The 21940-nt window shown below is 44.2% G+C and overlaps 1 protein-coding gene across 1 annotated transcript in view; it reads right to left on the reverse strand.

Annotated features, from left to right (window-relative positions):
• The window catches only part of LOC128649249 (spindle assembly abnormal protein 6 homolog), a 445197-nt gene that overhangs the window by 225115 nt on the left and 198142 nt on the right, over window positions 1-21940 (reverse strand). The window contains exon 6 of the mRNA XM_053702402.1: window positions 10342-10419. Coding sequence (XP_053558377.1) covers window positions 10342-10419 — 78 coding nt within the window. The remainder of the gene's footprint in view (window positions 1-10341; window positions 10420-21940) is intronic.

Below are 21940 nucleotides of genomic sequence, written 5' to 3' on the forward strand. Positions count from 1 at the left end.
AAGAGGGTGAGAGAAAGCAAAAGAGGGGAGAGAAAGAGCGTGCAAGAGAAGGGGGAGAGAGAGCAAAAGAGGGGAGAGAGAGGGCAAAAGAGAGGGAAGACAGAGCAAAAGAGGGGAGAGAAAGCATAAGAGAGGAGGGGGGGAGAGAGAGAGCAAAAGAGGGGAGAGAGCATAAGAGAGGAGGGGACGAGAGCGAGAGAGAGCACGAGAGAGAGAGAGCACGAGAGAGAGAGAGCACGAGAGAGAGAGAGAGCGCGAGAGCAAAAGAGGGTGGAAAAGAGGGGGAAGAGAGAGAGAGCGCAAGAGAGAGAGCAAAAGAGGGGGGAAAAGAGGGGGGGAGAGAGAGAGCAAAAGAGGGGGAGAGAAAGCAAGGACAAAAGAGGGGGAGAGAAAGCAAGGACAAAAGAGGGGGAGAGAAAGCAAGGACAAAAGAGGGGGAGAGAGAGCAAAAGAGAGGAGAGAGAGAGAGAGCGGGGAAAAGAGGGGAGAGAGCATAAAAGAGGGGAGAGAGCATAAAAGAGGGGGAGAGAGAGCATAAAAGAGGGGGAGAGAGAGCATAAAAGAGGGGAGAGAGAGCATAAAAGAGGGGAGAGAGAGAGAATAAAAGAGGGGAGAGAGAGAGAATAAAAGAGGGGAGAGAGAGAGAGAGAGAGAGAGAGAGAGAGAGAGAGCGAGAGCAAAAGAGGGGGGAGAAAGAGCAAAAGAGGGGGGAGAAAGAGCAAAAGAGGGGGGAGAAAGAGCGCAAAAGAGTGGGGAAAGAGCAAAAGAAAGGGGGGAGAGAGGGAGCAAAAGAGAGGGGAGAGAGCAAAAGAGGGGACAGCGAGCGCAAAAGAGAGGGGGGAAAGAGAGCAAAAGAGAGGGGGGAAAGAGAGCAAAAGAGAGGGGGGAAAGAGAGCAAAAGAGAGGGGAGAGAGACAGCAAAAGAGGGGGGGAGAGAGACAGCAAAATAGATGGGGGAAAGAGAGCAAAAGAAAGGGGAAAGAGCAAAAGAGGGGGGACAGAGGGGGGAAGAGAGGAGAGAGCGCAAAAGAGAGGGCAAAAGAGAGCGCAAAAGAGGAGGGAGAAAAAGAGGGGGAGAGAGAAAAAAGAGGGGGAGAGAGAAAAAAAAGAGGGGGAGAGAGAAAAAAAAGAGGGGGAGAGAGAAAAAAAAGAGGGGGAGAGAGAAAAAAAAGAGGGGGAGAGAGAAAAAAAAGAGGGGGAGAGAGAAAAAAAAGAAGGGGAGAGAGAAAAAAAAGAGGGGGAGAGAGAAAAAAAAAGAGGGGGAGAGAGAAAAAAAAAAGAGGGGGAGAGAGAAAAAAAAAAGAGGGGGAGAGAGAAAAAAAAAAAAAGAGGGGGAGAGAGCAAAAAAGAGGGGGAGAGATCAAAAGAGGGGGAGAGAGCAAAAGAGAGGGAGAGAGCAAAAGAGGGGAGAGAGAGAGAGAGAGAGAGAGAGAGAGAGCGAGCAAAAGAGGGGAGAGAGCGAGCAAAAGAGGGGAGAGAGCGAGCAAAAGAGGGGAGAGCGAGCAAAAGAGGGGAGAGAGAGCAAAAGAGGGGAGAGAGCAAAAGAGAGGGAGAGAGCAAAAGAGGGGAGAGAGAGAGAGAGAGAGAGAGAGAGGGAGCGAGCAAAAGAGGGGAGAGAGCGAGCAAAAGAGGGGAGAGAGCGAGCAAAAGAGGGGGAGAGAGCGAGCAAAAGAGGGGAGAGAGCGAGCAAAAGAGGGGAGAGAGAGAGCAAAAGAGGGGAGAGAGAGAGCAAAAGAGGGGAGAGAGCAAAAGAGGGGAGAGAGCAAAAGAGGGGAGAGAGCAAAAGAGGGGAGAGAGCAAAAGAGGGGAGAGAGCAAAAGAGGGGAGAGAGCAAAAGAGGGGAGAGACAGCAAAAGAGGGGAGAGAGAGACAGCAAAAGAGGGGAGAGAGAGACAGCAAAAGAGGGGAGAGAGAGACAGCAAAAGAGGGGAGAGAGAGACAGAAAAAGAGGGGAGAGAGACAGCAAAAGAGGGGAGAGAGAGACAGCAAAAGAGGGGAGAGAGAGACAGCAAAAGAGGGGAGAGAGAGACAGCAAAAGAGGGGAGAGAGAGACAGCAAAAGAGGGGAGAGAGAGACAGCAAAAGAGGGGAGAGAGAGACAGCAAAAGAGAGGGAGAGACACAGCAAAAAAAAGGGAGAGAGAGCAATAGAGATGGGGTAGAGAGACATCAAAAAAGAGGGGGAGAGAGCAAAAGAGGGGGGGGAAGAGACCGCAAAAGAGAGGGGGGGAGAGAGAGCAAAAGAGAGGGGGGGGGAGAGAGAGCAAAAGAGAGGGGGGGAGAGAGAACAAAAGAGAGGGGGGGAGAGAGAACAAAAGAGAGGGGGAGAGAGAGCGCAAAAGAGAGGGGGAGAGAGAGCGCAAAAGAGAGGGGGAGAGCACAAAAGAGAAGGGGAGAGAGAGTGCAAAAAAACTTAAATGCTTACCTGATAATTTTCTTTTCTTCAGATGGAGAGAGTCCACAGCTGCATTCATTACTTTTGGGAATTCAGAACCTGGCCACCAGGAGGAGGCAAAGACATCTTAGCCAAAGGCTTAAATACTCCTCCCACTTCCCTCATCCCCAGTCATTCTGTCAAGAAACAGTAGAATATCAGGGTAAAAAAAGGTGCCAGAAGAACAAAAATAACAGATGCCCCACAGAAAAAAATATGGGGGAGGAGCTGTGGACTCTTTCCATCTGAAGAAAATTATCAGGTAAGCATAATTTAAGTTTTTCTTCATAAATAGAAAGAGTCCACAGCTGCATTCATTACTTTTGGGAAAACAATACCCAAGCTATAGAGGACACTGAATGCAAAAACGAGAGGCGACCCATTCTGAGGGCACCAGGCTTGAAAACCTGTACCCAACAAAATCCTGCTTCGTCCAAAGATGAGAACAATTTCGGGGAAAAAAAAAAAAAAAAAGGAAAAGGCCCAAGGACACTGACCCGCAGATAGTCCACAGCCTTGCAAGAGACACTGTCACCCAGCAGTCGGTGCCCAAACAACACACCCCTTACTAAAGAAATGGAACAAACTACCATATTCTTTCACAAAGAAGAAAAGGCAGGCAGAAAACATGATTGTACTTGTAAAGCGCGGCTAATCCCCCTTAAAGGACTCAAGGCACTGCTCATTTTATCAACCTAGAAAGGAGGAAAGGCTGAGTAGACCTCGCCGGGGATCGAACTTGCAACCCTCGGCTTGCTACAGTGCAGATTAGCCACAGTGCATTAGTATGCTGAGCTAGCTTCCATCTAGCATAAGGAAATCCAGGAAAAAAAAATAACTAAGGACGACACACAAACAGAGCAAAAAAAACTGAGAAACCGTGTCAGGCTAACAGAGACCCAACCAGTCTCATAGAAACAAGGGGAGTCAACGCCCAGACCCCAGAAACAGAAACCACGGGATAAAGCCGGGAATCTGAAACAGAGAGGATGTTCCCCTAACACAGTGCAACCGCACTATAAAAAGCAACAGGCAGCTCAGAATACCAAAATATTCAGAAACAAAATCTCATGCAGCAAGCTCAGATAGGTCGGACGAACAACACCTGAAGCAAAAACACTGCAGTCATATAAAAATGACTCTGAAACCTAAATTCTTGCAGGTTAAGCAGAAAGCAGCTGAAGATAGGATCCTCCAGATTGCTAAGTATCCACTAACCAGAGGATAACGTTGCAGGCTAAGAGCCGCCAGTCCTTCCCACAAATCTTGAACATGGAGAAAGGAGAAACTTCAAGAGGCTTACCGAGGATGAATTTAGCAGAGCAATAGATCTCAGATCCTGCTCCAACACCGGGCCAGCCCAAGCAAAAAACATGTCTGATAGACAGGGGGGACAGGAAGACCTCAACCACAAGCCCCCAGGGAATGAAAAGAAAAAGGGGGGACTTACCCACCCCAACAGAGTGCGGGCGCCAACCCAATCCGCTTCTCCTAAATAAGGCACTCCCAAGGAGAACCCTCTGGGACCTGGAATAGAGAAAAGAGCAATAGATCCGTAAGAAGACCTGGCACAGCTCTCTTAGACAGTCTCTACGTAGAGAGATCAAATTCCAACAGATGGAACAGAGCCCACAGAGCAGCAGATGCTGCCCCTTACAGAAATAAGCCACCTGATCCAACCTCCTATACACAGGGCAAGACAAAGACCCTCCAGAGAGAGGAAACCCCAGCTCATAAGGAAGACAAACTGTCCCGTCAAAAGGGAAGGGCACAGATAAGAACAGCGTACATGCCCACAAGACATGAAGCCATAGTATGATCAAAAGACGGACTAAATGAAAAATCATCCAGACACCACTGTTGACCCAACAGAGAAAAAAACTCCCCATAGAGGAGCACACTCCATCCGAAGGACAAGTCAGACCTTAAAGTTTATAACCAGTACCCGAAGGTGGATGTGAACTCTGGCCTTCCTGCTTGCAAGCCCAATGAGCTAGCCCCTATGTCGCAACATAGGGTCCCTGAAAAAACTGGGTCGTCCCGAACCAGTCCACAGGATCATAAGTCTCCAGACATCCAAGAAGGATCCAAGACAAGAACCCAGGACCCAGAATCGTCTTAGAACGAACGACACCCTCAGGGAACACAAGATACCCCGTCTGAAGCAATCAGACCTCACAGGGGATGAGAAATGGGAAACCCGGAAATTGGGTACAGGACTCACTCTTAATTCCCAGCCCAAAGGGAAGAGAACACCCTTAGTCGGAGGTCAACACCCCTCCAGCAAGGTACTAGGCCGTGACAAAGTCACACAATTTCTCTAGAGCCCAAAGGCCCCAAGGGCAACACTAAGGAAAATAAGAACCAGGACACCAGAAAGAGAGTAGAAAGAATCCTTTTAGATTAACGTTCTAGAGGACCACACCCAAGGGAGAAGAATGCAAAGCATCCCGAACCCAAGCAGAGAAACATCCCCTAAGCAAAAAGCTTGGAAAGAGAGACAACACCTCCTATCGCCCCTGATATGGAGACAACTAACTCCCGAAAGAAGACAGAGCCTCACGGCCTTCACTTCCAAAACCCAAAGGAAGAGAACCTCTAAAAGGAACAAGTCCTAAAAGGACACTTCCAAAGAGACCATGAAAAACAAAACCGTAAGAACGGCGTTATGAAGGACCTAAATCCTCCAAGCCTTCAACCCACAACGGGAAGGAACACTCTAGTTCCCGGAAAAGTCGGAAACGACTGAGCATGTCAATGCAGATCTCAACGGAGTCCCGGCCCACTACATTGAAAGGCAATTGAGGACTGAACCAATCCCCCATGCCCCTAAGCAACCACAGACCCTCAAGTCCGGTCAGGATGCTAGTTGAAGCTTGTAAAAAAAACAAGAAAACACAAATCAGATTGTGATCACTAGGCACCCTAACCGGACCAACCGGACATAAAAAGGTCCCACGTGTCTGAACTAGGCCTCAAAGATAGAAGGATTTGTACCCAGTCAGGACCAACCTGAAACCAAGGGCCCCAGCACGGTCAAGGCCACAGAGAGTCTTCCCCGATGATGGAGGGGTAAAAGAACAATCAGACAGACTTTTGTAAACAGTATGACCACAAAATCGCGAGTATCAATTGGGTTCAAACGGAACCCCTTGAAGAACATTAAGAACTAAATTTAAACTCCAGGGTGGAGCAATAGGTCTAAACACAGGCTTGATTCTTGTCAGAGCTTGACAAAAGACTGAACGTCCGAAACATCGGCCAAACGTTTGTGTAGTAAAATCGAAAAAGCAGAGATTTATCCCTTTAAGGAACTCGCTGATAACCCTTTCTCCAATCCTTCTTGGAGAAAAGACAGAATCTTGGGAATCCTAACCTTACACCATGAAAAGCCCTTGGATTCACACCAACAAAGATATTTACGCCATATCTTATAATAGATCTTTCTAGTGACAGGCTTACATGCCTGAATCAAAGTATCAATGACCGCATCAGAGAATCCCCGCTTAGACAAAATCAAGCGTTGAATCTCCAAACAGTCAGCTGCAGAGAAATTAGATTTGGATGTTGGAAAGGACCTTGAATGAGAAGGTCCTGCCTCACTGGAAGTTTCCATGGAGGCAGAGAGGACATGTCCACTAGATCTGCATACCAAGTCCTGCGTGGCCAAGAAGGTGTGATTAAGATTATCGAAGCTCTCTCCTGCTCGATCCGGGCAATAACCCCGGGAAGGAGAGGAAACGGTGGAAACACATAAGCTAGGTTGAACGACCAAGGCACTGTCAAGGCATCTACTAGTTCGGCCTGAGGATCCCTCGACCTGGATTCGTATCTTGCTGACAGATAACAAGAGTGGGTCTCCACCCACCAAATTATTTTGGATACTTCCGTCATCGCTAAGGAACTTCTCGTTCCCCCCTGATGATTGATGTAAGCCACAGTCGTGATGTTGTCCGACTGGAATCTGATGAACTTTTCCGAAGCCAACTGAGGCCATGCCTGAAGCGCATTGAATATTGCTCTCAATTCCAGAATACTGATTGGAAGTAGAGACTCCACCTGAGTCCATACACCCTGAGCCTTCAGGGAATTCCAGACTGTACCCCAGCCCAGTAGGCTGGCATCCGTTGTCACTATCTCCCATGAGGGTCTGCGGAAGCACGTCCCTTGGGACAGATGATCCGGCGACAACCACCAAAGGAGTCTCTGGTGTCTTGATCCAGATTTATTAGAGGAGATAAATTTGCATAGTCCCCATTCCACTGTCCGAGCATGCACAGTTGCATCAATACAATCACATCCATACACTGAGCCACTGATGGCCAAGGATTGGACTGAAGGGCTCGGCAAGTATTTAGAATTTTTGACTTTCTGACTTCTGTCAGAAATATTTTCATGTCTACAGAATCTATCAGAGTTCCCAAGAAGGGAACCCTTGTCCGAGGAATTAGTGAACTCTTTTCTAGGTTCACCTTCCATCCGTGAGTTCTCAGAAAGGACAACACCGTGTCTGTATGAGAGTTTGTCAGGTTATAAGTTGATGCCTGAATCAAAATATCGTCCAGATAAGGCGCCACTGCCCCGCGGCCTGAGAACCACCAGAAGGGACCCTAGAACCTTTGTGAAGATCATGGGTGCTGTGGCCAACCCAAAAGGAAGAGCCACAAACTGAAAATGTTTGTCCAGGAAGGCAAACCTTAGGTATTGATGATGATCCTTGTGAATAGGAATATGAAGGTATGCATCCTTCAAGTCCACGGTAGTCATAAATTGACCCTCCTGGATCATTGGTAAAATTGTTCGGATAGTTTCCATCTTTAACGATGGGACTCTGAGAAACTTGTTTAGACTCTTGAGATCTAAAATGGGTCTGAAAGTTCCCTCTTTTGTGGGAACCACAAAGAGATTTGAGTAAAATCCCTGCCCCTGTTCCAGACTGGGAACGGGACGAATTACTCTAATAGTAGAGAGGTCTTTTACACAACATAAGAACGCCTCTCTTTTTATCTGGTCTACAGACAATCTTGAAAGGAGAAATCTCCCTCTTGGGAGAGATTCTTTGAATTCCAGTTGATACCTGTGAGTCACAATTTCCAGTGCCCAGGGATCCTGAAAATCTCTTGCACAAACCTGGGCAAAGAGAGAAAGTCTGCCCCCTACTAGATCCGGACCCGGATCAGGGGCCGCCCCTTCATGCTGTCTTGGTAGCAGCAGCGGGCTTCTTGGGTAGTTTACCCTTGTTCCAAGCCTGGTTAGGTATCCAGACGGACTTGGTATGAGCAAAATTCCCTTCCTGTTTTAAAGGAGGAAGGGGAAGAAGAGGGTACTCCTTTAAAATTCCGAAAGGAACGAAAATTATTTTGTTTACCTCTATTCTTAACAGACCTATCCTGAGGTAGAGCATGACCTTTACCTCCAGTAATATCAGAAATTATTTCCTTCAACTCAGGCCCAAATAGGGTCTTACCCTTGAAAGGAATAGCTAAGAGCTTTGATTTGGATGATACATCTGCAGCCAACGATTTTAACCATAACGCTCTACGCGCTAAGATGGCAAATCCTGCATTTTTAGCCGCCAATTTAGCAATCTGAAAGGTGGCATCAGTAATAAAAGAATTAGCTAGCTTGAGAGCCTTAATTATATCTAAAATATCCTCTAAGGGGGTCTCAACTTTAAGAGACTCTTCCAAGGCATCAAACCAGAAAGCCGCTGCAGTAGTCACTGGAACAATGCAGGCTGTCGGCTGTAAAAGGAAACCCTGATGAATGAATAATTTCTTTAGAAGACCCTCTAATTTTTTTATCCATAGGGTCTTTAAAAGCACAACTGTCCTCAATAGGAATAGTTGTACGCTTAGCCAGGGTAGAAATAGCACCTTCCACCTTAAGGACAGTCTGCCAAGAGTCATTTTCTTAAAATAAGGAGGAGGAGAAAAAGGTATACCCGGTCTGTCCCACTCCTTTTTAATAATTTCCGAAATTCTCTTAGGAACCAGAAAAACATCAGTGTAAGTGGGTACTTCTAGATATTTATCCATCTTACACAATTTCTCTGGCGGAACCACAATTGGGTCACAGTCATCCAGAGTCGCTAATACCTCCCAAAGTAACAGGCGGAGGTGTTCTAGCTTGAATTTAAAAGACATAACATCTGAATCTGTCTGAGGTAACAAACTTCCTGGATCCGAAAGTTCTCCCTCAGACAAAATTTCCCTGACCCCCAACTCAGATCCCTATGAGGGTACATCAGAAATAGCCAACAAAGCATCAGAGGACTCAGTATTCACATTAATTCCTGTCCTACTACGTTTACCCTGTAACACTGGTAAATTAGATAATACCTCTGTAAGGGTAGTTAACATAACTGCAGCCATATCCTGCAGAGTAAAATAATTAGACGCATGTGAGGTACTTGGCGTCACTTGCATGGGCGTTAATGGTTGCGACACTTGGGGAGATTTAGACGGCACATCCTGACTCTCTTCAGACTGAGAATCATCTTCAGGCACACTTTCTTTATTTAAAATATGCTTCTTACATTGTAAGGCCTTTTCAGTACAAGAGGTAGACAAAGTAAGAGGGGGTTCCACAATGACTTCTAAACACATAGAACAAGGAGTTTCTGTAAGTTCAGACATGTTAAACAGACTAACAATAGCCACAATAGTCGTAAATCACTTCATATAATGATTTAAAAAAACCTTTAGAAAAAAACGTACTGCGCCTTTAAGAAATAAAAGCACAACATTTTTTCTCAATTTGCACCAAAAACGTTAAAAAACGCTAAACGGTTATATGGAACACTTTAATTTGTCCAAAAATTATTGCACCCCATATGCAAGGAGAAATTATCCCACAAGAGACATTTAAATGCAAAAAAAATACTTTTTTATAATGAAAGTGACCCCTGCACCCAGGGTACTGAAAAACTGACTCGAAAATGATCCGGTGACTGCAAACCAACTGTAGGCCCCACCGGAGCTAATGTCTGCTGCCTTCTTATAAAAAGAAACTGTGTGTCTTAACGCGCAAAAATAGGCCCCGGCCATCAAGGACGTTGCATTAACAAACAGCCTAACCGCATGGGAAGCGGTTTTGACAAAAAAGCCCCGTGGACTTCCAAAGTAAATAAAAAAAACATGTACATGCCAATGCCTCTCCCAATGTCAAGCCCTACATAAATATGCAAAACGATAGTAGCAAAAATGAATCAACACAGGACTTTCAGTAACACCTTTCATTTTCAACAGGTCTACTGCTTACCCCTTCCCTTGCAGGGAAAATATGTCAGCCAGTTCTGATATAACAAGTCTCCTCATACCTTTTTTTGCTTGTAGCATGACACTGTTCTCCACACTGAAGATGTCTCCTGTACTACCTTCAGAAGCTCTGTGGGAACCATAATGGATCTTAGTAACGTCTGCTAAGATCATCAACCTCAGGGCAGAAAAATGTCTTCCTTCCATAACCATTTCTCCCTGAGGAAAATAGTACACACCGTTACCATTTTAAAATAAAAAACTTCTTGATTGAAGAATCTAAAACTAACCGCTTACTTTACCTCTTCCTATTACTAACACAGGCAAAGAGAATGACTGGATTGGGAGGGAAGAGAGGAGCTATTTATACAGCTCTGCTGTGGTGCTCTTTGCCATTTCCTGTTAGCAGGAGGATAAATCCCACAAGGATGAAATCCGTGGACTCGTCATATCTTTGTAAAAGAAAAAAAGTTTTCTTGTCCCTTTAACATTGTACATTACAGTGGTTAAGGGGTTAATATGATTCTTAGTACCAGTAATCTAAATCCGGTTTATTAAAAAGAAAAAACACACACACATTTTTATTCACTGGTACACTAAAAACACATGATAAATTAAAAAAAAAAAAATCTTTCAAAGGTTCTCCTTACTTGTTGAGTTACACAAAGTCTTCTTGACAGATCCTCTTCAGTCTTTTGCAGTTTTTCCTTTAACGTACAATTTTCCAACTACAAAAGAAAAAAATAATAATTTAAATAAGACAAAAGTTATGCTTACAGGACAAACTAATTTCTTCGATTCCTGCCCACTAGGAAGAGGCAAAGATTTCCAAAAATTTTAAGAGCACTTGAATCCTCCCACGTCAATAGTATACCAGTCTGACGTATAGTCAATCACGGAGAAGTAAGCCAGGAAAAGTAGGAAAGGACAAAGCAGGACAAACAGAGGTGCAAAAAAAAAAATAATATATATATATATATATATATAAATAAAGAATAAGAGTTAGAAGGTCTGGCCTTAAAGGAAGTGGCCAAGGTTGGCAACTGGACATCCGAACAAGATCCGCATACCAAAACCTGTGAGGCCATGCTGGAGCCACCAGCAGCGTAAACGACTGCTCTATGATGACTAGGAAGTTTAGATGAGTTGCCATCAGATCTATTTCTGGAAGCCCCCACATCTGAACAATTTGAGAAAACACATCTGGGTGGCGAGACCATTCTCCCGGATGTAAAATCTGACGACAGATAATCCGCTTCCCAATTGTCTATACCTGGGATATGAACCGCAGAAATTAGAGAAGAGCTGGATTCCGCCCAAACAAGTATCCGGGGTACTTCTTTCATAGCTTGAGGACTGTAAGTCCCACCCTGATGATTGACATATGCCATAGTTGTGACATTGTCTGCCTGAAAACAAATGAACGGTTCTCTCTTCAACAGAGGCCAAAACTGAAGAGCCCTGAAAATCACACGGAGTTCCTAAATATTGATTGGTAATCTCGCCTCTTGAGATTTCCAAACTCCTTGTGCTGTCAGAGGTCCTTAGACAGCTGCCCAACCTGAAAAGACTCGCATTTGTTGAGAACACAGTCCAGGTTGGACGAACCAGAGGCCCCTAGAACTGAACGATGATGACCAAGTCAGAAATAGTTGAACATTGGGATTTAAAGATATTATTTGTGATATCCTAGTATAATCCCTGCACCATTGATTCATCATACAAAGCTGGAGAGGACTCATATGAAAACAAGCAAAGGGAATTGAGTCCGATGCTGCAGACATGAGACCTAAAACTTCCATGCACATAGCTACTGAAGGAAATAAACAGAGACTGAAGGTTCCGACAAGCTGAAACCAATTTAAATTGTCTCTTGTCTGTTAGAAACAGAGACATGGACACAATCTATCTGGAAACCTAAAAAAGGTGACCCTTGTCTGAGGAATCAAGGAACTTTTTGGTCTTTGAAGAAACAGTAGTTTATTCGTATGAGATTCTGCAGAACGTAAAGACTGAGCAAGTACCAAGATATCGTCCAAAAAAGGAAACACAGAGAACCTTTGAAAAGATTCCTAGAGCTGCCGCTAGGCCAAAAAGGAAGAGCAACAAATTGGTAATGCTTGTCTAAAAAAGAAAATCTCAGAAACTGATAATAATCTGGATGAAACATAATATGAAGATATGCATCCTGCAAGTCTATTGTGGGCATATAATGCCCTTGCTGAACAAAAGGCAGAATAGACCTTATAGTCACCATTCTGAAAGACGGTACATGTCAATTCAAAATTTTTAGATCCAAAAACTGAACTGAATGAATTTTCTTTCTTTGGGATAATGAATAGATTTGAATAAAACTCCAGACCCCGTTCTTGAAATGGAACTGGCATGATTACCCCAGATAACTCAAGATCTGAAACACACTTCAGGAAATTCTGAGCCTTTACTGGGATTGCTGGAATGCGTGAGAGAAAAAATCTTCACAGGCGATCTTACTCTGAATCCTATTCTGTACCCCTGAGAGACAATATTCTGAATCTAAGGATTTTGGACCTAATTGATCCAAACAACTTAGAAAAATCTTAATCTACCCCCTACCAGCTAAGCTAGAATAAGGGCTTAAATGGCTTGAATTTATTCCAATTTGAAGAAGACATCCAATTGGAAAAATATTCCTTGGGGAAAAGTTAGGTTTCTGTTCCTTATTAAGAACGACAACGGTTTAGAATCTTTAGATTTACCCTTAGAACTTAATCTTGAGGCAAAAAAACTCCCTTCCCCACAGTAACAGTTGAAAGTAATGAATCCAACTGTGAACCAAATAATTTATTAACTTGGAAGGAAATAAATAGAAATCTGGACTCAGAAATCATACAAACATTCCAATATTTAAGCCACAGAGCTCTTCTAGATAGAATAGCTAAAGACATAGATTTAATATCAGTTTTGATAATGGCATCACAAATGAAATTATTAGCATGTTGAATCAAGTTAACAATGCTAGACAAATCATGATCCGATACTTGTTGCGCTAAAGTTTCCAACCAAAAAATTGAAGCAGCTGCAACATCAGCCAAATAAATTGCAGGCCTAAGAAAAGGACTTGAAAATAAATAAACTTTCCTTAGATAAGATACAAGTTTCCTATGTGAAGGATCTTAAAATAAATACTATCTTCCATAGGAATAGTAGTACGTTTAGCAAGAGTAGAGATAGACCCATCAACTTTGGGGATCCTTTCCCAAAACTCCAAACTAACCGCTGGCAAAGTATACAATCTTTAAAACCTTAAAGATGGAATAAAAGTACCACCGGACCTATTCCATTCCATAGAAATCATATCAGAAATAGCATCAGGAACTGGAAAACCCACTGAATAACTACAGAAGGTTTATAAACCGAATTGAAATGTTTACTAGCTTTAAGATCAAGAGGACTAGTCTCCTCAATATCCATTATAATTAACACTTCTTCAACAAAGAACAAATGTACTCCATTTTAAATAAATAAGTAGATTTGTTAGTGTCAATATCTGAGGAAAGATCTTCTGAATCAGATAGATCCTCATCAGAGAAGGATAATTCAGTATGTTGTCGGTCATTTGAAATTTCATCAACTTTATGAGAAGTTTAAAAAACAAAATTTATGCTTACCTGATAAATTTATTTCTCTTGTTGTGTATCCAGTCCACGGATCATCCATTACTTGTGGGATATTCTCCTTCCCAACAGGAAGCTGCAAGAGGATCACCCACAGCAGTGCTGTCTATATATCTCCTCCCCTAACTGCCAACCCCCAGTCATTCGACCGAAGACAAGCAAGAGAAAGGAGAAACTATAGGGTGCAGTGGTGACTGTAGTTTAAAAATAAAAAACACCTGCCTTAAAATGACAGGGCGGGCCATGGACTGGATACACCACAAGAGAAAGAAATTTATCAGGTAAGCATAAATTTTGTTTTCTCTTGTAAGGTGTATCCAGTCCACGGATCATCCATTACTTGTGGGATACCAATACCAAAGCTATAGGACACGGATGAAGGGAGGGACAAGGCAGGCGCTTAAACGGAAGGCACCACTGCCTACAAGACCTTTCTCCCAAAAATAGCCTCCGAAGAAGCAAAAGTATCAAATTTATAGAATTTAGAAAAAGTATGAAGCGAAGACCAAGTCACCGCCTTACAAATCTGTTCAACAGAAACCTCATTCTTAAAAGCCCATGTGGAAGCTACCACTCTAGTAGAATGAGCTGTAATTCTTTCAGGAGGCTGCTGGCCAGCAGTCTCATAAGCTAAGCGTATTTGGCCTCTCCTCTGTCCAGAGTAGACAACAAACAATGTAGATGTTTGACGAAAATCTTTAGTAGCTTGTAAATAAAACTTTAAAGCACGAACCACGTCAAGATTGTGTAATAGACTTTCCTTCTTTGAAGAAGGATTAGGACACAGTGACGGAACAACAATCTCCTGATTGATATTTTTATTAGATACCACCTTAGGTAGAAAACCAGGTTTGGTACGTAACACTACCTTATCTGCATGGAAAATGAGAAAAGGGGAATCACATTGTAAAGCAGATAACTCCGAAACTCTTCGAGCCGAGGAGATAGCTACTAAAAACAGAACTTTCCAAGATAAGAGCTTAACATCTATGGGATGCAAAGGTTCAAACGGAACCCCTTGAAGAACTTTAAGAACTAAATGTAAACTCCATGGCGGAGCAACAGGTTTAAACACAGGCTTGATTCTAACCAGAGCCTGACAAAACGCCTGAACATCTGGAACCTCAGCCAGACGTTTGTGCAAAAGAATAGACAGAGCAGAAATCTGTCCCTTTAAGGAACTAGGTGACAAACCCTTCTCCAATCCTTCTTGGAGAAAGGATAATATCCTAGGAATCCTGACTTTACTCCATGAGTAACCCTTGGATTCACACCAACGAAGATATTTACACCATATCTTATGATAGATTTTCCTGGTGACAGGCTTTCGCGCCTGTATTAAAGTATCAATGACCGACTCGGAGAAACCACGCTTTGATAAAATCAAGCATTCAATCTCCAAGCAGTCAGACGCAGAGAAATCAGATTTGGATGGTTGAAAGGACCCTGAAGTAGAAGGTCCTGTCTCAGCGGCAGAGTCCATGGTGGAAAGGATGACATGTCCACCAGATCTGCATACCAAGTCCTGCGTGGCCACGCAGGTGCCATCAAAATCACCAAAGTTCTCTCCTGCTTGATCTTGGCAATCAGACGAGGGAGCAGAGGAAACGGTGGAAACACATAAGCCAGGTTGAAGGACCAAGGCGCTGCTATAGAGCATCTATCAGTGCTGCCTTGGGATCCCTGGACCTGGATCCGTAACAAGGAAGCTTGGCGTTCTGACGAGACGCCATGAGATCAAGTTCTGGTTTGCCCCAAAGTTGAATCAACTGTGCAAATATCTCCGGATGGAGTTCCCACTCCCCCGGATGAAAAGTCTGTCGACTTAGAAAATCCGCCTCCCAGTTCTCTACTCTTGGGATATGGATAGCTGATAGAGATGGCAAGAGTGAATCTCTGCTCATAGAATTATCTTTGAAACTTCCAACATTGCTAGGGAACTCCTTGTTCCCCCTTGATGGTTGATGTAAGCTACAGTCGTGATGTTGTCCGACTGAAATCTGATGAACCTGACCGCAGCAAGCTGAGGCCAAGCCTGAAGAGCATTGGATATCGCTCTTAGTTCCAGAATGTTTATCGGAAGGAGTGCCTCCTCCTGAGTCCACGAGCCCTGAGCCTTCAGGGAGTTCCAGACTGCACCCCAGCCCAGAAGGCTGGCATCTTTTGTTATTATTGTCCAATCTGGCCTGCAGAAGGTCATACCCTTGGACAGATGGACCCGAGATAGCCACCAGAGAAGAGAATCCCTGGTCTCTTGATCCAGATTTAGTAGAGGGGACAAATCTGTGTAATCCCCATTCCACTGACTGAGCATGCAGAGTTGCAGCGGTCTGAGATGTAGGCGGGCAAACGGCACTATGTCCATTACCGCTACCATTAAGCCGATTACTTCCATACACTATGCCACTGAAGGGCAAGAAGTAGAATAAAGAACATGGCAGGAATTTAGAAGTTTTGACAGCCTGGCCTCTGTCAGGTGAATCTTCATTTCTACAGAATCTATCAGAGTTCCTAGGAAGGAAACTCTTGTGAGAGGGGATAGAGAACTCTTTTCTTCATTCACTTTCCACCCATGAGACCTCAGGAATGCCAGAACAATGTCCGTATGGGACCTGGCGATTTGAAAATTTGAAAATTCGACGCCTGTATCAGAATGTCGTCTAGGCAAGGGGCTACTGCTATACCCCGCAACCTTAGGACCGCCAGGAGTGACCCCAGAACCTTCATAAAGATTCTTGGTGCCATAGCTAACCCAAAGGGAAGAGCCACAAACTGGTAATGCCTGTCTAAGGCACAAAAATTAGTATGTTTGGTCCTTAATTTGTTGGACCTATCCTGAGGAAGGGCGTGACCTTTTCCTCCAGTAATGATCTCCTTCAGTCCGGGCCCGAATAGGGTCTGCCCCTTGAAGGGAATGTTGAGAAGCTTAGACTTTGAAGTAACATCAGCTGACCAGGATTTAAGCCATAACGCCCTACGCGCTTGAATAGCAAAACCTGAGTTCTTAGCCGTTAGTTTGGTTAAATGAACAACGGCGTCAGAAACAAATGAATTGGCTAGCTTAAGAGCTTTAAGCTTGTCAAGTATATCATCCAATGGGGTTTCTACCTGTAGAGCCTCAAACCAGAAGGCAGCAGCAGCAGTGACAGGGGCAATGCATGCAAGGGGCTGGAGAATAAACATTTTCTTAAGGTAACCCTCTAATTTTTTTTATCCATTGGATCTAGGAAAGCACAACTGTCCTCGACGGGGATAGTTGTACGCTTAGCTAGGGTAGAGACTGCTCCCTCCACCTTAGGGACCATTTTTCCCGTGTAGCGGCATCTATGGGAAACATCTTTTTAAAAACAGGAGGGGGAGAGAACGGTACACCTGATCTATTCCATTCCTTAGTAATAATTTCTGAAAACCTCTTAGGTATTGGAAAAACATCAGTGTAAACAGGCACTGCATAGTATTTATCCAATCTAAACAATTTCTCTGGGACTATAATGGTGTCACAGTCATCCAGAGTAGCTAAAACCTCCCTGAGCAACACACGGAGGTGTTAAAGCTTAAATTTAAATGTAGACATATCAGAATCAGGTTGAAGTATCTACCCTGAGTCAGAAAAATCACCCACAGATAGAAGCTCTCCTTCCTCAGCTTCTGCATATTGTGAGGGGACATCAGACATAGCTACTAAAGCGTCAGAGAGCTCTGTATTTTTCCTAGCCCCAGAGCTGTCTCGCTTTCCTTGTAACCCTGGTAGTTTGGACAATACCACTGTAAGAGTATGATCCATAACTGCCGCCATGTCTTGTAAGGTAAGCGATACGGGCGTCCCTTGAGCGGGAGTTATTGGTTCTGACACGTGGGGAGAGTTAGTCGGCATTACTTCCCCCTTGTCAGTTTCCTCTGGTGATAAATCTATTAAAGCCAGAATATGATCTTTATAACTTATAGTAAGATCAGTGCATTTGGTACACATTCTAAGAGGGGGTTCCACAATGGCTTCTAAACATAATGAACAAGGAGTTTCCTCTATGTCAGACATGTTTAATAGACTAGTAATGAGACCAGCAAGCTTTGAAAACACTTTAATTAATGTGAAAAAGCCGTATATAAAAAACGGTACTGTGCCTTTAAGGGAAAAAAACAAACACAAAAACTGCAAAACAGTGAAAAAAGCAGTTAACTCTATGAAATTTTAACAGTGTATGTACTAGACTAAAATAGCATTGCACCCACTTGCAAATGGATAATTAACCCCTCAGGCTCAAAAACGAAGCAAAAAAACGGTAAAACCGTTATAACAGTCACAGGCAAACTGCCACAGCTCTACTGTGGCTCCTACCTTCCCATAAAACGACTTTTGTAGTCACAAAAACCCTTTACAGAGGTCCAATATGTCAGGGGACTCCTTCAGGGAAGCTGGATGTCTCAGAATGTAAAAACTACTGCGCAATTAGAGAGCGAAAATAGGCCCCTCCCACCATGTACTCAAAGTCAGAGGGCCTAAAAAAACATAATTTATGCTTACCTGATAAATTCCTTTCTTCTGTAGTGTGATCAGTCCACGGGTCATCATTACTTCTGGGATATTACTCCTCCCCAACAGGAAGTGCAAGAGGATTCACCCAGCAGAGCTGCATATAGCTCCTCCCCTCTACGTCACTCCCAGTCATTCGACCAAGGACCAACGAGAAAGGAAAAGCCAAGGGTGAAGTGGTGACTGGAGTATAAATTAAAAAATATTTACCTGCCTTAAAAACAGGGCGGGCCGTGGACTGATCACACTACAGAAGAAAGGAATTTATCAGGTAAGCATAAATTATGTTTTCTTCTGTTAAGTGTGATCAGTCCACGGGTCATCATTACTTCTGGGATACCAATACCAAAGCAAAAGTACACGGATGACGGGAGGGATAGGCAGGCTCTTTATACAGAAGGAACCACTGCCTGAAGAACCTTTCTCCCAAAAATAGCCTCCGATGAAGCAAAAGTGTCAAATTTGTAAAATTTGGAAAAAGTATGAAGCGAAGACCAAGTTGCAGCCTTGCAAATCTGTTCAACAGAGGCCTCATTCTTGAAGGCCCAAGTGGAAGCCACAGCTCTAGTAGAATGAGCTGTAATTCTTTCAGGAGGCTGCTGTCCAGCAGTCTCATAAGCTAAACGAATTATGCTACGAAGCCAAAAAGAAAGAGAGGTAGCGGAAGCTTTTTGACCTCTCCTCTGCCCAGAGTAAATGACAAACAGAGAAGACGTTTGTCGAAATTCCTTAGTTGCCTGTAAGTAAAATTTTAGAGCACGGACTACATCCAGGTTGTGCAGTAGACGTTCCTTCTTTGAAGAAGGATTTGGGCATAAAGAAGGAACAACAATCTCTTGATTGATATTCCTGTTAGTAACTACCTTAGGTAAGAACCCAGGTTTAGTACGCAGGACTACCTTATCCGAATGAAAAATCAAATAAGGAGAATCACAATGTAAGGCTGATAATTCAGAGACTCTTCGAGCCGAGGAAATAGCCATTAAAAATAGAACTTTCCAAGATAACAACTTTATATCAATGGAATGAAGGGGTTCAAACGGAACGCCCTGTAAAACATTAAGAACAAGGTTTAAACTCCATGGTGGAGCAACAGTTTTAAACACAGGCTTAATCCTGGCCAGAGCCTGACAAAAAGCCTGGACGTCAGGAACTTCTGACAGACGTTTGTGTAACAGAATGGACAGAGCTGAGATCTGTCCCTTTAAAGAACTAGCAGATAAACCCTTTTCTAAACCTTCTTGTAGAAAAGACAATATCCTAGGAATCCTAACCTTACTCCAAGAGTAACCTTTGGATTCACACCAATATAGGTATTTACGCCATATCTTATGGTAAATCTTTCTGGTAACAGGTTTCCTAGCCTGTATTAAGGTATCAATAACTGACTCAGAAAACCCACGTCTTGATAAAATCAAGCGTTCAATTTCCAAGCTTCAGAGAAGTTAGATTTTGATGTTTGAAGGGACCCTGTATCAGAAGGTCCTGTTTCAGAGGTAGAGACCAAGGTGGACAGGATGACATGTCCACCAGGTCTGCATACCAAGTCCTGCGTGGCCACGCAGGTGCTATTAGAATCACTGATGCTCTCTCTTGTTTGATTCTGGCAATCAATCGAGGAAGCAACGGGAAGGGTGGAAACACGTAAGCCATCCTGAAGTCCCAAGGTGCTGTCAGAGCATCTATCAGGACTGCTCCTGGATCCCTGGATCTGGACCCGTAACGAGGAAGCTTGGCGTTCTGTCGAGACGCCATGAGATCTATCTCTGGTTTGCCCCAACGTCGAAGTATTTGGGCAAAGACCTCCGGATGAAGTTCCCACTCCCCCGGATGAAAAGTCTGACGACTTAAGAAATCCGCCTCCCAGTTCTCCACTCCCGGGATGTGGATTGCTGACAGGTGGCAAGAGTGAGACTCTGCCCAGCGAATTATCTTTGATACTTCCATCATAGCTAGGGAGCTTCTTGTCCCTCCCTGATGGTTGATGTAAGCTACAGTCGTGATATTGTCCGACTGAAACCTGATGAACCCCCGAGTTGTCAACTGGGGCCAAGCCAGGAGGGCATTGAGAACTGCTCTCAATTCCAGAATGTTTATTGGCAGGAGACTCTCCTCCTGACTCCATTGTCCCTGAGCCTTCAGAGAATTCCAGACGGCACCCCAACCTAGAAGGCTGGCGTCTGTTGTTACAATTGTCCAGTCTGGTCTGCTGAATGGCATCCCCCTGGACAGATGTGGCCGAGAAAGCCACCATAGAAGAGAATTTCTGGTCTCTTGATCCAGATTCAGAGAAGGGGATAAGTCTGAGTAATCCCCATTCCACTGACTTAGCATGCACAGTTGCAGTGGTCTGAGGTGTAAGCGTGCAAAGGGTACTATGTCCATTGCCGCTACCATTAAGCCGATTACCTCCATGCATTGAGCCACTGACGGGTGTTGAATGGAATGAAGGGTGCGGCAAGCACTTTGAAGTCTTGTTAGCCTGTCCTCTGTCAGGTAAATCTTCATTTCTACAGAATCTATAAGAGTCCCCAGGAAGGGAACTCTTGTGAGTGGAACGAGTGAACTTTTCTTTTCGTTCACCTTCCATCCATGTGACCTTAGAAATGCCAGCACTAACTCTGTATGAGACTTGGCAGTTTGAAAGCTTGAAGCTTGTATCAGAATGTCGTCTAGGTATGGAGCTACCGAGATTCCCCGCGGTCTTAGTACCGCCAGAAGAGCACCCAGAACCTTTGTGAAGATTCTTGGAGCTGTAGCCAATCCGAATGGAAGAGCCACAAACTGGTAATGCCTGTCTAGGAAGGCAAACCTTAGGTACCGATAATGATCTTTGTGAATCGGTATGTGAAGGTAAGCATCTTTTAAATCTACAGTGGTCATGTACTGACCCTCTTGGATCATAGGTAAAATTGTCCGAATAGTCTCCATCTTGAACGATGGAACTCTTAGGAATTTGTTTAGGATCTTTAACCCTTTCGTGACAGGGTTAAAGTGCCTACATCGGAACAACTGTTCCGATGTAGACAAATTGAAACTACGCGATCGTGCATACGATCGCGAGATTTCAATTATTGGATCGCATCTGGGGGGCGTCCCTACAATCCTAGGAACGCCCTCCAGACCGCGATTAAATCCCTGAAGCACAGAAGGCTTCAGGACAGCCGTTAGTTATGACGTTCCATTCCGTCATAACGGCTTTAAAGCCCAGTCTAATTATGACGGAATGGAACGGCATAACGGCTTTAAAAGGTTAAGTCCAGGATTGGTCTGAAAGTTCCCTCTTTTTTGGGAACCACAAACAGATTTGAGTAAAACCCCTGTCCCTGTTCTGATCGTGGAACTGGATGGATTACTCCCATTAACAAGAGCTCTTGTACGCAGCGTAGAAACGCCTCTTTCTTTGTCTGGATTGTTGACAATCTTGACAGATGAAATCTCTCTCTTGGAGGAGAGTATTTGAAGTCCAGAAGGTATCCCTGAGATATTATCTCTAGCGCCCAGGGATCCTGAACATCTCTTGCCCAAGCCTGGGCGAAGAGAGAAAGTCTGCCCCCCACTAGATCCGATCCCGGATCGGGGGCCCTCAATTCATGCTGTTTTAGGGGCAGCAGCAGGTTTCCTAGTCTGCTTGCCCTTGTTCCAGGACTGGTTAGGTTTCCAGCCTTGTCTGTAGCGAGCAACAGCTCCTTCCTGTTTTGGTGCAGAGGAAGTTGATGCTGCTCCTGCTTTGAAATTACGAAAGGAACGAAAACTAGACTGTCTAGTCTTGGCTTTGGCTTTGTCCTGAGGCAGGGCATGGCCTTTACCTCCTGTAATGTCAGCGATAATCTCTTTCAACCCGGGCCCGAATAAGGTCTGCCCTTTGAAAGGTATATTAAGCAATTTAGACTTAGAAGTAACATCAGCTGACCAGGATTTTAGCCACAGCGCCCTGCGTGCCTGAATGGCGAATCCTGAATTCTTCGCCGTAAGTTTAGTAAGATGTACTACGGCCTCCGAAATGAATGAATTAGATAGTTTAAGGACTCTAAGCCTGTCCGTAATGTCGTCCAGAGTAGC

This window comes from Bombina bombina, chromosome 2 (assembly GCF_027579735.1).
Source record: "Bombina bombina isolate aBomBom1 chromosome 2, aBomBom1.pri, whole genome shotgun sequence".
In the NCBI taxonomy this organism is placed as follows: Eukaryota; Metazoa; Chordata; class Amphibia; order Anura; family Bombinatoridae; genus Bombina; species Bombina bombina.